Source organism: Eriocheir sinensis, chromosome 8 (genome assembly GCF_024679095.1).
Source record: "Eriocheir sinensis breed Jianghai 21 chromosome 8, ASM2467909v1, whole genome shotgun sequence".
In the NCBI taxonomy this organism is placed as follows: Eukaryota; Metazoa; Arthropoda; class Malacostraca; order Decapoda; family Varunidae; genus Eriocheir; species Eriocheir sinensis.
This window is the reverse complement of record NC_066516.1, coordinates 14,199,881-14,216,028: the sequence shown is the minus strand read 5'-3', so window position 1 is coordinate 14,216,028 and position 16,148 is coordinate 14,199,881. Positions and strand designations below refer to the sequence as shown.

The window sequence follows — 16,148 nt, the reverse complement described above, 5'->3', positions numbered from 1 at the left end:
ACACACACACACACACACACACACACACACACGTTTATTTGCTCTGTGCAGGGAGAGTTCTGACACCACAGACGTTCACCTGAGTGTGTGTGTGTGTGTGTGTGTGTGTGTTTCCTGTGCTCCACGACCATTTGCGTCACGACTCTCTCTCTCTCTCTCTCTCTCTCTCTCTCTCTCTCTCTCTCTCTCTCATGCGATGTGCTGCGCACGTGTGTGTGTGTGTGTGTGTGTGTGTGTGTGTGTGAACATAAGAACATAAGAACATAGGGAAAATGTAAGAGGCCGGGTGGCCTACACAGGGCAGCTCCAGAATCCCCTCCACTACTCACGGTGGGTGAGGTGTAGTTACAGGGGTTACAGGTAGAGGCTTGATCCTCGTTATACCGGCGGTACTAGGCACGCATCCAGTACCCCGTCACCTTACTGCACCCACACCTCACTGCCACCTGTCGTCCTCGTCCATGTAGCTATCCAGTCAACTCTTAAAACAAGCTATCGTCCCTGCACTAACTATGTGATTGCTGAGTCTATTCCATTCCCCCACCACCCTATTACTAAACCAATGCTTGCCTATATCTCTCCTAAATCTATACTTTTCTATTTTAAATCCATTACTGCGAGTTCTATCTTGCTGGCTAATTCTCAGTACTTTACTTATATCGCCTTTGTTGTAACCCTTGACCCATTTGAATACTTCTATCAGACCTCCCCGCACTCTTCGTCTCTCTAGTGAATGTAAGTTTAGATGTTTCAGCCTATTTTGATATGGGAGGTTCCTCAGCCCCTGAATCATCTTGGTCATCCTCCTCTGAACTGATTCTAGCAAGTTGATGTCCATTCTGTAGTGTGGGCACCAACACTGGACAGCATGTGTGTGTATGTATGTGTGTGTCCAGGTGTGTGGGCGGCATACCTTGCGGGGGGGCGGGGGGCGGGTCAGCACCTGCTCCACCTCGTCCTCGGAGTTGCTGATGTAGCTACACGTGGAGCAGCTGGAGATGCGGCGCGCGGTCTCCTCGGGCAGGATGGAGTCGCGGAGGAGCCCCTCCAGGGGTATGGGGGTGAGGGTGAGGGGCGTGTTGAGATCCACGGTGCTGACGGAGGAGCAGGAGGAGCAGGAGGACACCTTGCGCGAGGCGGGGTCTTCGGCAGACAGGCAGAGGCTGGGCGAGGAGGCGGAGTGCTGCAGGCCGTCCAGGTGGGAGAGGGAGAAGTCGCTGGAGGCGAGGGCGACGGTGAGGCTCACGGTGTCGCCGCTGTGGTCACTGATCACCACCGAGGGCGTCCGCAGCACGCCGCCCCTCTGCGCCTCCTGCCGCTGGCCGCAGCCAACCACGCCGCAGCCCCGCACGCGCCGCAGCAGCGTCTCGACATTCACCGCGCCGTGCCGCCGCCCCGCGGACACAATGTTCGCGTCATCACTTTTGCGCCTGAATTGCACCGGCTGTTCGTCCCGCACGTCAGCCTCCCCGTACACGTCGTCGCACGTCGCGGCACACTCACAAAAACTACGTTCGCCGTCGCCGCCGCCGTCCTGTGCTTCCTCCGCCGCCTCGAGGCCATCCTCTGCCACGCCGGGGTCGTCGTTGAGCGGCGACACGCGGGGCGACGCCGCCTCGTCCACCTCCACGGCGCTGTCGGCGGAGTGCGAGCGCCTGAAGGAGTCCAGCACGTGCCCCGCCGACATGGAGCGCACGAGGGGCAGGTCCTCGATGGAGCCGAGGTGGGAGCCCAAGGAGGAGGCAGGCGAGAGGGAGCGGAAGGGCGTGATGAGCCCCGAGAGGCGGTGGGCGGCGCGGCAGTCCGGAGAAGGGAGAGGAGAGGGCCCGGCGGACACGTCGTCGCCGGGACAACCCTCGTCGCTGGTGGCCGAGTCGAGGCGCGAGAGGGAACAGGCGTGGGGCGGGGGCGCGCCGCCGCCCGCACAGCCCCCCGAGGCTCGGTCCTGGCAGGCCAGGCTGGGCTCACCCCGCCACCGCCACCACGGGTCGCTGGGCCACGGCAGCGACAGGGAGCGGTAGCGGGGGAAGTGCGGCGCCCAGCCACCGCCACTATCCAACGAGGTCTTGCGGGGCTGCTCCTCCTCGGGCTGTTCCTCGCCGCTGGGCGCCGCGGCGGCAGCCCTGCGACAGTCTGCAGCGGTGGGGATGCTGGAGCAGGAGCGAGACACGGAGCGGGGCACAACGATGTCGGTGGTGCGGGCGTGAAGCATATCTGTGTACTGCCGCACCAGGGAGTTGACGCTTACATCCGGCAAGATAGCGCCCTCCCCCCACTCCCCGACACTCCCCTGCCTCGCCTCCTTCTCCCCCAAAACCTTCTCCTCCCCCTTCCCCTCCTCCTCCTCCTCCTCCTCCGCCTCCTCGTCGTCGTCGTCGTCATCCTGCCGCTGCTCGCCGCTGGTCTGGGCGCGGCGCGGCTCCTCGGCCCGCCGCCGCGTGCGGTACTCGGGCAGGTAGCGCAGGTAGCGGCGGTAGGCGATGGAGTTCAGGGCGGGCGGCGGCAGCAGCGCGGGGGACGGCATGGACCCGGGCCACCCCGGGCGGGACATCCTCATGGGGGCGGGCTGGGCGTCAGGGCGGGTGGGGCGGCAGCCTCACGCCGACCATGCTGGCGGCCGCCCGGACACACCTGCAACAACAAAACACTGTCAATACAACGATAACAACAGCAACTTCAACAATAACAACAACAACGCAGCGTGTCATGCCCGGGCGCCAACACAACACACCTGCCGCCGCTCACGTTACACCTGTGCTGCCCTCCCTCCCCCTAGGCACGGCTTGGAGCTCTCCCCCGACTCACACTTGCTGCCTTTACTTTGAAGTTACCAAGTAAATGAAAACGTGAGACCAATAATACCAACCCCTGGACGCCAACCACCAGGCAGGACTTGACGCGGGCACCTCCACGCGTGACACCCAGCATGCCTTCCTACCTGCCTGCCTTCCTCTCTTCCTATCAACTTATATACCTATCTGACTTATAACCTACCTATCTGCCAGTCAACCAACCTACCTACCTACCTACCAGCCTACCTGCCTGCCTTCCTCTCTTCCTATCAACTTACCTATCTGACTTATAACCTACCTATCTGCCTGTCAACCAACCTACCTACCTACCTGCCTACGCACTACCTATATGCCTACCTACCTGTTTGTCCACCTCCCTTCTCCTGTCACCCCATCGTCCTTAACACCTCGCCACGCTTCCTACACCACGGAGAGCATTAGAATAAGATAGATAGATAGATAGATAGATAGATAGAAATAGACACGATCATTCAGAACAACAACAACAACACGACCCATAATTATGTTAGAGACAGTGTCAACGTTATTATTTTCGCAAGTAGTACAAGGGAAAAAAAAAGTCCCATTACGTGTACTGATATGGATTTTTCTTCTTTTTTCTTCTTCTGCTTCTGCTGTTGACGTATTGGTGGTTACTGCACAATATTCTAAAAAGTAGATTTCACGATGACCAAAAGGGAAAAGAAAAAAAAAGAGAAAAGGAAAAAAGGAAAAAATCAAATCAAATCAAATAAGAAAAGGTAGAAGAAAAATAAAGTTTCATACATGTTCCCTCCACTTTCCTCCCCTGTGTGTCGTGAAGGAAGGTGGAGGAGGAGGAGGAGGAGGAAGTGAATAGAAAGGGCCCGAAGGAAGACAGAAATAGGGAGGAGGAAGAGGGGTGGGAAGAGGAAGGAATGGGAGGGAAGGGGTAAGGGAAGGGGATGGGAGGGGGAAAGGGGAAGATGAGGGGAAGGGGAGGGGAGAAGCGGGGGAAGGAAATGGGAAGGGGGAAGGGAAGGGGATGGGAGGGGGGAAGGGAAGGGAAGGGGAAGAAGAGGGGAAAGGAAGGGGAGGAGCGGGGTGAGGAGGAGAGGGGAAAGGAAGGGGAGGAGCGGGGTGAGGAGGGGAGGGGAGGAGCGGGGGAAGGTATGGGTAGGGGGAAGGGAAGGGGATGGGAGGGGGGAAGGGAAGGGAAGGGGAAGAAGAGGGGAAGGGAATGGGAGGGGGGAAGGGAAGGGAAGGGGAAGAAGAGGGGAAGGGGAGGGGAGGAGCGTGGGAAGGTATGGGAAGGGGGAACATAAGAACGTTGGAGTCTGCAAGAGGCCGGTAGGTCTGTACAAGGCAGCTCCTTTGACCCTAAGCTCCCGTGTATCTAACCCCACCTAATATCGCTGTCCATGAATTTATCTAATCTATTTTTTAATGTGACAATTGTATTGGCACTCACCACATGACTGCTAAGCCTATTCCACTCATCCACCACCCTGTTGGTAAACCAATTTTTGCCTGTGTCCCTGTTGAATCTGAATTTATCCAGTTTAAACCCATTACTTCGTGTCCTACCCGGTTCTCTTACCAACAAAACCTTATGAATATCCCCCTTATTAAAGCCCTTCATCCATTTATAAACCTCGATCATGTCTCCACGCACCCTTCGCCTTTCTAGAGAATGCAAGTTAACTGTTTGAGTCTTTCCTCGTATGGCAAGTTTCTCAACCCCTGAATCATCTTAGTCATCCTCCTCTGCACCGATTCTAACATTTTGATATCCATTCTATAGTAAGGTGACCAGAACTGAACCGCAGTCAAGATGAGGTCTAACTAAATATAGTTTGAGGAAGACTTCGGCGCTTCTGTTGCTTACGCTCCTTGAAATAAATCCCAGTACCCTATTTGCTCGATTTCTAGCTTGAATGCATTGTGCCCTTGGACGGAGATCAGAGCTCACTAAGACCCCTAAATCTCTCTCGCACCCAGACCTGCTTATGAGAGTGTCATTTAAGCAATAGTTATGAGGGGTTGTTCCTACCTACACTCAGAATACTGCACTTCCCTACATTGAACTCCATCTGCCATTTATCCGCCCAGTCATACAATCTGTTTAGTTCATCCTGGAGAATACTAGCGTCCTGATCCGACTCAATTACTCTACCGATCTTGGTATCATCTGCAAACTTACTGACATCACTACTAATTCCTGTATCTAAGTCATTGATATAAATAATAAACAAAAGTGGACCTAATACCGAACCTTGTGGGACCCCATTCGTAACACATCCCCAGTCAGATCTTTTACCATTGATTTGCACTCTTTGCTTCCTATTGCTAAGCCACGCCTTGACCCAGTTCAAAACTTTACCCTCTACTCCGTGAGCCTGTAATTTAAGCAACAGTCGTTGGTGAGGAACTTTGTCAAACGCTTTACTAAAATCAAGATAGATTACATCATAATTTTCATCTCTGTCTACCACCTCAAATACTTTATTGTAGAAGGACAAGAGATTGGTGAGGCATGACCTACCTTTTGTGAACCCATGCTGCGAGTCGTGAATTAAGCTATGTTTCTCTAAATGCTCCCGAATGTTCCTGGCTATTATGGACTCCAGCATCTTGCCTATAACCGATGTTCAGCTAATTGGGCGATAGTTTGAAGCAGGGTTTGAAGAAGGGCATCCCCGCAGTGACGTCACGAGCGCCAGTAATCCCCAAGGCTGAGGATTAGGTGTTTCTGTGCTGCTGTTTGCCACACGACGAGGCTCAATCCCCACCCCCCTCCCCATCCCCTAACCCCCCCTCCCCACCCCCTTGCCCGCCCCTAGTCCTCCCCTCCCAATCTCCAGCCACTCCTCTCCTCCCAAAGTCCCCCCCCCTCTGTCCTCCCTCCCCATCCCCAATCCTCCCCCTGTCTCCCCTTCCCCACCCTCCTCTTCAATTCTAGTCCTCCCCTCTACATACCAATCCCCCCTCCCCAACCATAGACCTCTCCTCCCCACCCTCACTCCCCACCTCTCCCATCCCCACCCCTTTTCCATCCCTTCCTCCCTCTCTATCATCCCCAGTGACACCTTCCAACCTTCCCCTTCTTCCTCCCCATCCCCCTCCTGTCACCCTTCCCCACCTTTACCCCCATCTCTTTCACTCCCTCTTCCCCAACTTCCTCCCTGCATGTCTTCCCTCCCCTCCCCAGACGTCCCACCTCCCCTTCTTTTCCTTTCCCTTTCCTTGCCCTTTCTTATCCTCCGTCTTCTTCATTCCTTCATCTTCCCTTCCCTCCCTTCCACTTCCCTTCCCTTCCCTACTCTTCTTTCCTTTCCCTTCCCTTCCTTACCCTTCCCTACCCTACCCTACCCTTCCCTACCATTCCCTACCCTACCCTAACCTACTTTACTCATCCGTTCCCTTCCCTTCCCTACCCTCCCCTACCCTACCCTAACCTACTCTACTCATCCGTTCCCTTCCCTTCCTTTCCCTACCATTCTCTCCCCTTTCCCGCCATTCCCTTCCTCCCCATTCATTGTCCTCCTCACGTGCCTCACCTCTTGTGACTCCTGGTGAGGGGAAGGAAGGGGAGGGAAAGGGAAGGGGGGAAGGGGAGGGAAGAGGTGCGTCGTCACGAGGGGGGAATGGGGAGGTGTTGGATGGATAGAAGGGATGGGGTGAGAATGGGAGTATATATGTAGGTCACCCCTCCCCTCCTTTCCCCTCCCCTCCTCTTCCTATTTCTTCTCCCCTCCCCTTCCCGCCATACGCTCTCCTCTTATCTTCTCTCCCCATCCCCTCCCCTTCCTTCCCCTCTTTTCTTCTCCCCTCCCCTTCCCTTCCTACCTTACGTTCTTTTCTAATCTCCTCTCCTCCTTTTTTCTCCCTTTCCTTCCCCTTCCTTTCCTCCCCTCCCTCCTTCCTCTACTCCCAAACTGTTTTAATCTTACTAACAATATTCTTACTTTTATAACGAAGAAAGAAGCGAAAACAAAACATCAGTGATCAGGATAACAAGATAATATTATATACTTCATTTAATTAGGTTACTATCATTTAAGACCCTTGAGAACTGGAAATCAATCAGGGCAGGTCACAATATCCCAACAGACGGACAACCAGAGTAACAGAGTGGAGGCAACCCAGGAATTGTAAAAAAAATAAATAAAAAAAAAAAAAAAAAAAAAAAAAAGTCATGTGGAGGTGGAGAGGTGGAATTACAGCATCAAAGACAGGTGGAGAACGTTGGGAAAGGCCTTGTACTGCGGTGTGGTTTCTAGTAATGGCTGGTGATGATGAAGGTGATGATGATGATGACGATGATGATGATGGTAAGTATGTCTATTCACCACACAAGGTTACAGTATCACAGAACATTAATTAAGAACCAAGTGCATTTACTAATCTTACAGGAGGGGGAACACACACACACACACACACACACACACACACACACACACCTGAAAGACACGTGGATGTGGCAGTGCACACCTTCCACCACGTGATACACACACCTGCTTAACGCGTGGACCAACCAAATGGATCCTTTTTATTCTCATTTTTGTTTTATTTAGGGGAAGCGGGGAGGAGGATGGGCGAGGCAGCACAAAAAGGGTTTTCTTCAGTACATTAAAAGTCCTTGAATTGTCATATATTTTTTTTGTCCTGTGAACATCATAAGAAGAAGTTGGTCTGCCCAAAACTTAACGCCACCACCACCACCACCACCAACCCCAACCACCGCCTGCCTCAAATTACTATCAACACTACTGTTACCACTAATGCACTACGCCTCAGCGAATGTTGCCTTCTCTTTCCTTTCCACAGTTCAATAAAAAAAGCTAATTTAGCCTATCTTGCCTAACCGAGGGTAAAGGTGGGTGCATACGCTATATCTGCGCGTGGCTGTGGTTCTCAGCTCTGTACCGTTGGCCCTTTGAGCCTGTGGTGGGTAATAACTAGTTACCGCGGGACACGGGCCAATGTGATATCCGGGATTGCCACAGATTACATTAACCCGGTACCAGCGACGGGCCAAATTTGTGCCATGATATAAACCCCCCAAAATAGATGATGCATAAACTGATCACAAATGCTTTGATATGTATTATGAAATGGTTTGTGTGAGTGATGATTTTTACTCATTTTTCTCGCTTAGAGGGACCATTAAGAGACATGATTCCCGCTGCTACCGGGTTAACCAGGTTTCCCCAGGCACCCATTTATCGACGAGCCCGAAAGTTATGATGAACTGCTGTATGAGCTGCACGCCGATTACCCGGGCCAGGATACGAACCCGGGCCCGCGGAATGGTAATCAGGCTACCTATCTTTTTCTCTAACCTAACGAAACTATTCCCCAAACTATCTATAACTCTACCTATCTTTTTCTCTAACCTAACGAAACTATTCCCCAAACTATTTATAACTCTACCTATCTTTTCTCTAACCTAACGAAACTATGCCCCAAACTATTTATAACTCTACCTATCTTTTTCTCTAACCTAACGAAACTATGCCCCAAACTATCTAGAACTCTACCTATCTTTTTCTCTAACCTAACGAAACTATGCCCCAAGCTATCTATTCTTCCCCTTCTATGTATCAATAATAGCCTATCATTGTCAACCATTGCCTATTTCGATTAATCTCAATTTAATTACCCTCCCGTTCATTACTCAAGAACCTAACTTAACCTTTATCTTTCCCTAACCTAATCACACTAGACCGTTCCATGGTTCAATTGTAGCTAGTTTTGGGTGAGGCTATTACTGGAACATAGAAGGGGAAGACTAGCTAGTTTTGGGTGAGGCTATTACTGGAACATAGAAGGGGAAGGATAGCTAGTTTTGGGTGAGGCTATTACTGGAACATAGAAGGGGAAGAATAGCTAGTTTTGGGTGAGGCTATTACTGGAACATAGAAGGGGAAGGATAGCTAGTTTTGGGTGAGGCTATTACTGGAACATAGAAGGGGAAGAATAGCTAGTTTTGGGTGAGGCTATTACTGGAACATAGAAGGGGAAGGATAGCTAGTTTTGGGTGAGGCTATTACTGGAACATAGAAGGGGAAGGATAGCTAGTTGTGGGTGAGGCTATTACTGGAACATAGAAGGGGAAGGATAGCTAGTTTTGGGTGAGGCTATTACTGGAACATAGAAGGGGAAGAATAGCTAGTTTTGGGTGAGGCTATTACTGGAACATAGAAGGGGAAGAATAGCTAGTTTTGGGTGAGGTTATTACTGGAACATAGAAGGGGAAGGATAGCTAGTTTTGGGTGAGGTTATTACTGGAACATAGAAGGGGAAGGATAGCTAGTTTTGGGTGAGGCTATTACTGGAACATAGAAGGGGAAGAATAGCTAGTTTTGGGTGAGGCTATTACTGGAACATAGAAGGGGAAGAATAGCTAGTTTTGGGTGAGGCTATTACTGGAACATAGAAGGGGAAGAGTAGCTAGTTTTGGGTGAGGCTATTACTGGAACATAGAAGGGGAAGAATAGCTAGTTTTGGGTGAGGCTATTACTGGAACATAGAAGGGGAAGGATAGCTAGTTTTGGGTGAGGCTATTACTGGAACATAGAAGTGGAAGTATAGCGAGTTTTGGGTGAGGCTATTACTGGAACATAGAAGGGGAAGAATAGCTAGTTTTGGGTGAGGCTATTACTGGAACATAGAAGGGGAAGGATAGCTAGTTTTGGGTGAGGCTATTACTGGAACATAGAAGGGGAAGAATAGCTAGTTTTGGGTGAGGCTATTACTGGAACATAGAAGGGGAAGAATAGCTAGTTTTGGGTGAGGCTATTACTGGAACATAGAAGGGGAAGAATAGCTAGTTTTGGGTGAGGCTATTACTGGAACATAGAAGGGGAAGAATAGCTAGTTTTGGGTGAGGCTATTACTGGAACATAGAAGGGGAAGAATAGCTAGTTTTGGGTGAGGCTATTACTGGAACATAGAAGGGGAACAATAGCTAGTTTTGGGTGAGGCTATTACTGGAACATAGAAGGGGAAGAATAGCTAGTTTTGGGTGAGGCTATTACTGGAACATAGAAGGGGAAGAATAGCTAGTTTTGGGTGAAACGTGTGGTGTTGTGATTAGGTGAGGATAGGCAAATTTTTTTTTTTACTTTCGTTTGTATTTCCTCGATGCAAGTCTCATTCCTGAATCTTCTCTTGTTGTTTTTATAATGCTTTATGGTTTTCCGCGGCAGGTCAGTCATTGTTCACATTTTCTTTTCTTATTGTCTAGCCCGCAGGTACCACCCCCCTCCCCGGTTGTGCAGTCATTCCTACCATTGTATCTTTTTAGTTTCACGGTCCTACCTACACAAGTATTCCTAATTGTATAATCACACTCTGTCCTGCCTGGGGGTTGGGGTGGCATGTTCCTCCCTTCTCCCTTGTCGTTTACCTGCAACAATAAACTATCAATCAATCAATCAGTAGTTCATTATAGTCTTGCGGAAGAGCCACCGATCACTGACCCAAAGATAAGCAGCCCCTAGTCTTCTTATCAACGAATCGGCGCCTCAGTTCACATGTTTGAAAAGCCTCTCGGAGAAGTTGCTGGGCATTTCATGGAGTGTTTTGTGATCCAAGTGATACTCTTACACGACTTCTGCGTCTTGAACGGAAAAAAAAAACACCCAAGAAAGCCCGGGTAATCTACTTAGTGGCCTTGGGAGTGGTCGTAATGGAACCCCGAGACGTTTAAGAATATGGACAGAGCTTTATAATTAAAAGGCGTGATAGACTTTGCCCGAACTCTCCCGCCAGACAAAATATCACAACTTTTTTTTTTTTTTTTTTTGTGCGTGATGTCTGGTCGGGCAGGAGAATCAGTGTAGTCTGTCACGTCTAATCATATACCTGAACTTAGGGGAGAACGTAATTGAAGGATTTTCCGCGCCCTGCAATAAACCGATAATTGTGTGTGTGTGTGTGTGTGTGTGTGTGTGGAGAGAGAACGGGAGAGAGAGAGATGGTCGTAATCGTCCAGGGGCGTCTCACCACCATGGTAAATGGTCGCTGTGGTCCGTGAGCTTGGAGTTACGGGGCAGAGTGATCATGGAGCGGCGCGTGGCTTGGCAACACTGCACTGAGTGCGCCTCCCCTTGGTCTTCGTCACTCCAGGCTGCGGCGGAAGGAGGTTGCTGCACTTCAGGATGTGTAGCGATGACAGGCAGGTGGAAAGGGCCCGTTGCACCGCCACAGAGGGCGGCAGGCGGTTGTTGCACCTTCAGCCGCTGAGTCAAGTACTCGTGATGGGCCGCACGTCCCACGTGACGCACTACTGCACGCTGATGCGCTGCTTCCTCGCGCCCGCCCGCTGGCTGACCTTCGCCTCTGTGGCCAAGGTGCCGCTCCAGGGGATGGAGGAGCTGCAACGCCGCGTGCCGCTGCCCCGCCTGGGCCAGCACCTCGGGTTCTTACTGCAGTTCGGGGTCGTCGCCAAGGCCGCCAAGCCGGACAACAAGCCCAGGTACTTCGTGGATCCGCACAGCTTCGCCAAAAACCTCCGCATCAGATTATTCCACATCCGCAAGCTCTTGGAGAGCAAGCCTGAGAACCTGGAGCGGGCGTGGAACGAGTCCGACAGCTGGGGGCGGCTGCCAAGGGCCTTCCCGCCGGGATGCCCCAGGACCCAGGCAGTGGTTCACGCGTTGGACAAGATCGAGCAAACCCTGACGCAGGTTCAGCGACAGGCAATCGTAGAGTTGGACGGACGCAGCGGCCTGAGCGACTTCGAACGTGTGGGCAACTTGGCCGACTGTGACGAGAGCCGGGACATGACAGCGGCTGAGAACACACCAACACTCTACGGCCTCCTGAAGCAGCCGTGGGTTCCGCCGCACCCCGCGGCAGGCGACTCGCAGGCCGCAGCGTCGGCCCTCACGCTGCTGCAGTGCATGGAGGCCGAGGTGTGGAAAGAGCGGGTGCATGTGTCTCTGGAAACGTTCTTTATGAACCGTGTCCACGACGCCACCTACATCAGGCGGGTGCTTCACCACCTCACAGACGAAGGCTTAACGCTCCTGGCGCCGCTGCTGGTGCCGGGGAGCGGCGCCGCCACCTACACGGTGCTGGACGAGCGGGCGGTGGACTGTGTGTTGGACCACTGCGTCATGGCGGGCCTCCAAGCCGAGGACGGCAACGCCCTCTGCCGCCTGGACGCCCTGCAGAAGGAGGTGCAGGAGCGGCTGCTGGTGGGCGTGAGTCTCGGGCAGGTCCGGCGCCTCGTGGGGCATCTGAGGGACTGCGGCGTCGGCTTCGGAGACAGAAGCCGCGAAGCCGACGGAGCTGAAGCCATCACGTGGGCGGCTCCCGACTGGCTCAGCTCAAGGGCGGCCTTCGAGGAGTACCTGCAGCGCCAGGCCGAGCAGGGGGAGGCGGGCGGCAGCTTCTTGCGGCACCTGCATAAGCTGATGGCCCGTTGCTGCCTGGAGGTGGAGGAGCCCGGAAAGCTGGTGGCTCGCCCGACGGTCTTTTCGGCGGAGGAGACGCTGCTGGAGCACGACGATGTCTGCCCGCAGGAGCTCCACCTGGACAAAGATTTGCCGCCGCAAACCTTCGACTTGACGTCCAAAGTCCACCGTCGTCACGTCCCTCGTCCTCGCCCCGGGCGGAAACCTTCCCCGCGCTCCGCGACACACGGCGAGGACCCGGTGGTGCCTCCGCTGCAGTACCGGTGCGGGGCGGGGCTGTGGCGGGCCTTCTCCTGGCTGTGCGGCCTGGAGAAGGACCTCGCTGCCCAGGGGCGCGGCACGTGGCTCCGCGACAAGAATGGTGTCAAGATCTTCCTGTACGAACCGCCGCCCTCCGTCACGGTGTACGACGCGTTCGACGCCCTCAGCCACGCAACCTTCAGCAGCGCACGGTGCGTCCTGGCCCGCCTGGCCGATGAGGTGCTGGGCCTCAGCATCAGCGGCGCCTGCTTCGTCACGACCTCACACATTGACCAAGACTTCCGGGGCCTCCTCAAGCAGGCCGGCATCCTGGGCTACAGGCCGCCGCTGATGGAAAGCGAGGACCCACCGTCCGCCCACTCCGAGACTGACGAGGACGTGGAGGACGAGGACGCGGGTTTTTTGACAGCGGACGAGAAGAGGATCGCTCATGACCTCCTCAAGATGCTCAAGGAGCGACAATATAAAGTCCGAAAAAGGATCAGCGGCCTGGAACAGAAAATTAGGCATTTAGAGGGCGAGGCGAAGGAGGTCGCGACGCACCTCCTTGCGTCCCTCAGAGATGAGCTGCGGGAGGTGTCAGTCAAGGCGAGGAAGGTCCGCATCATCAACAAAAAAGCGCCGAGGGAACCACACGTCCAACCTGGGCCAGCCTCGAGCCTTGAAACTCTTGACTGCAGTCCGGCGCCAAGTCAGGGGCAAAGCAGCCACTTGACAGACACTGCAGCGATCAGGCTCTGTGAGGACGAGGAGCTGGAGCAAGAAGGCACGTCGGAAATGCTTGTAAAGGGCGACAGTGTGAGTAGCTGCGACAACCTCTGGGCCCAAGACGAAACACAACTTGAAACCGAGAAGAACCGGAAGAAAAGGACGAACCAGAAGAAAGGGACGAGGCATGACGACGAAGAAGCGAACCAAACGGACGCCTTCAACAGCCTCGAGAGCAAAAAATCTTCACGTGATAAAGGCTCAAAGCGTGGCGACTTCGGAACAAAGAAAATGGGAAGAAAGACGACAATGGAACGGAAAAAGAAAACAAGGACGAAGTATGACGACGAAGAAGCGGATCAGACAGACGCCTTCAGCTCTGCACGCGGCGACATCGGGGGTACGAAAAAGGGAAGAAAGACAAAAATGGAACGGAAAAAGAAGACAAGAACGAGGTCTGACGAAGAAAAAGCGGATCAGACAGACGCCTTCAGCTCTGCACGCGGCGACATCGGGGGTAAGAAAAAGGGAAGAAAGACAAAAAAGAAACGGAAAAAGAAGACAAGAACGAGGTCTGACGAAGAAAAAGCGGATCAGACAGACGCCTCCAGTAGTCCCGAGAGGAACAAGCATTCACGCGATAACAGCTCTGAACGCGGCGACTTCGAGGGAATGGTAACAAGAAGTAAGACACTGAAACGACTCGAACGGAAAGAAAAGAGAAGTGGAAGGAGCAGGAAAGGTGGAACGCGGAGGACAAGTGGAACCTCTGAGTCTTGGAGCGTAGATGACGAGTGGTGAAGGGGATGGCAGGGACGAAGGAATGAAGCAGACAGAGAGAGGAAAATATTAGTAAACAGATAAAATTAAACTATATAGTAGGCTATTATTGCTACGCCGCGACATTTCTTTTTGAGTATCTATAGACTTGTCGATATAAGCAGCTTTTAATTTTTGTCTCGTTAACCATAAGCTAATATTGGTGAACGGTGACACTATCTTTTTTTTTCTCTCGACATTAACAGCATTTATATAACTTTTTTTCTCCCTAACCGTAAGCTAATATTAGTAAAATGTGACATTATTTATTTCTGAGTATGTCTTTTTTTTTTCTCGGCAAGAGCAGCATGTAGTTTTTATTTTTGTTTTCTGCTTAAGTGTAAATAAATAAATAAAAAGTCATGAATAAATATATTAATGACCGCTTAGATTAATTTTATTGCGCTGGAGGAGGGCATTTTTTTATCAGGGATTGTGGAGGGCATTTTTTTATCAGGGATTGTGGAGGGCATTTTTTATATCAGGGATTGTGGAGGGCATTTTTTTTATCAGGGATTGTGGAGGGCATTTTTTTATCAGGGATTGTGGAGGGCATTTTTTATCAGGGATTGTGGTGGGCAATTTTTATATTTGATTTTGGAGTGCTATTTTTTTATCAGGGATTGTGGAGGGCATTTTTTTTATCAGGGATTGTGGAGGGCATTTTTTATATCAGGGATTGTGGAGGACATTTTTTATCAGGGATTGTGGAGGGCATTTTTTATCAGGGATTGTGGAGGACATTTTTTATCAGGGATTGTGGAGGGCATTTTTTTTATCAGGGATTCTGGAGGGCATTTTTTTTATCAGGGATTGTGGAGGACATTTTTTTTATCAGGGATTGTGGAGGACATTTTTTTATCAGGGATTGTGGAGGACATTTTTTATCAGGGATTGTGGAGGGCATTTTTTATAAGGGCTTCTGGAGGCATTTTTATCCGGGATTGTGGAGGGCATTTTTTATCAGGGATTGTGGAGGACATTTTTTTATCAGGGATTGTGGAGGACATTTTTTATCAGGGATTCTGGAGGGCATTTTTTATCAGGGATTGTGGAGGGGAGTTTTTATCAGGTAGTGTGGAGGGCATTTTTATCAGGGATTGTGGAGGCATTTTTATCAGGGATTGTGGAGGACATTTTTATCAGGGATTGTGGAGGCATTTTTTATCAGGGATTGTGGAGGGCATTTTTTTATCAGGGATTGTGGAGGGCATTTTTTTTATCAGGGATTCTGGAGGGCATTTTTTATATCAGGGATTGTGGAGGACATTTTTTATCAGGGATTCTGGAGGGCATTTTTTATATCAGGGATTGTGGAGGACATTTTTTATCAGGGATTCTGGAGGGCATTTTTTATCAGGGATTGTGGAGGGAATTTTTTATATCAGGGATTGTGGAGGGCATTTTTTTATCAGGGACTGTGGAGGGCATTTTTTATCAGGGATTGTGGAGGGCATTTTTTATCAGGGATTGTGGAGGGAATTTTTTATATCAGAGATTGTGGAGGGCATTTTTTTTTTATCAGGGACTGTGGAGGGCATTATTTATCAGGGATTGTGGGGGGCATTTTTTATCAGGGATTGTGGAGGGCATTTTTTATCAGGGATTGTGGAGGGCATTTTTTATATCAGGGATTGTGGAGGGCATTTCTTTATCAAGGATTGTGGAGGGCATTTTTTATCAGGGATTGTGGAGGACATTTTTTATCAGGGATTGTGGAGGGCATTTTTTTATAAGTAATCGTGCTGACAAGTATTGTTAAACTGTAAACTCTTAGGATTGTTATGTAGTTTACTTTTATATAAGTTAATAATAATAAAAAGATGTTGATTACTTTCATTTTTTTTCCTTTCCATTTGGACTTTTATTTTGTCTTATCTTTCTTGAATCATCCTATTTTTTTTTCTTAACAATCTTTTTTTTCTAATTCATTATATTGTCTGTATTCTGTTATCTTTATCTTTATTTCTTTTTTGTATTATCGTTCTATCTTCTATTCTCTTTATCCTGTATGCTATTTATATTTTGTATCATCATTCTATCTTCTATTATCTTTATCTTGTATGTCTTTTTTATCTTGTGTTATCATTCTATCTTCTATTCTCTTTATCCTGTATGTTATTTATATTTTGTATCATCATTCTATCTTCTATTATCTTTA

General features: G+C 50.6%; 2 protein-coding genes across 2 annotated transcripts in view; one reads left to right on the top strand and one right to left on the bottom strand.

The window, feature by feature from the left end:
• Positions 1-372: 372 nt before the first annotated feature.
• Positions 373-16,148, bottom strand: part of LOC126995577 (uncharacterized) — a 34,443-nt gene continuing 18,667 nt past the window's right edge. Inside the window, exon 2 of the mRNA XM_050855245.1 lies at positions 373-2,631. Coding sequence (XP_050711202.1) covers positions 476-2,557 — 2,082 coding nt within the window. The 5' untranslated portion in view covers positions 2,558-2,631 and the 3' untranslated portion in view covers positions 373-475. The remainder of the gene's footprint in view (positions 2,632-16,148) is intronic.
• LOC126995576 (uncharacterized) lies at positions 9,812-14,473 on the top strand. The gene is made up of 2 exons (XM_050855243.1): positions 9,812-13,623; positions 13,741-14,473. Exons 1-2 carry the CDS (start codon positions 10,940-10,942, stop codon positions 13,967-13,969), a joined length of 2,913 nt encoding a protein of 970 aa, XP_050711200.1. The 5' UTR covers positions 9,812-10,939; the 3' UTR covers positions 13,970-14,473.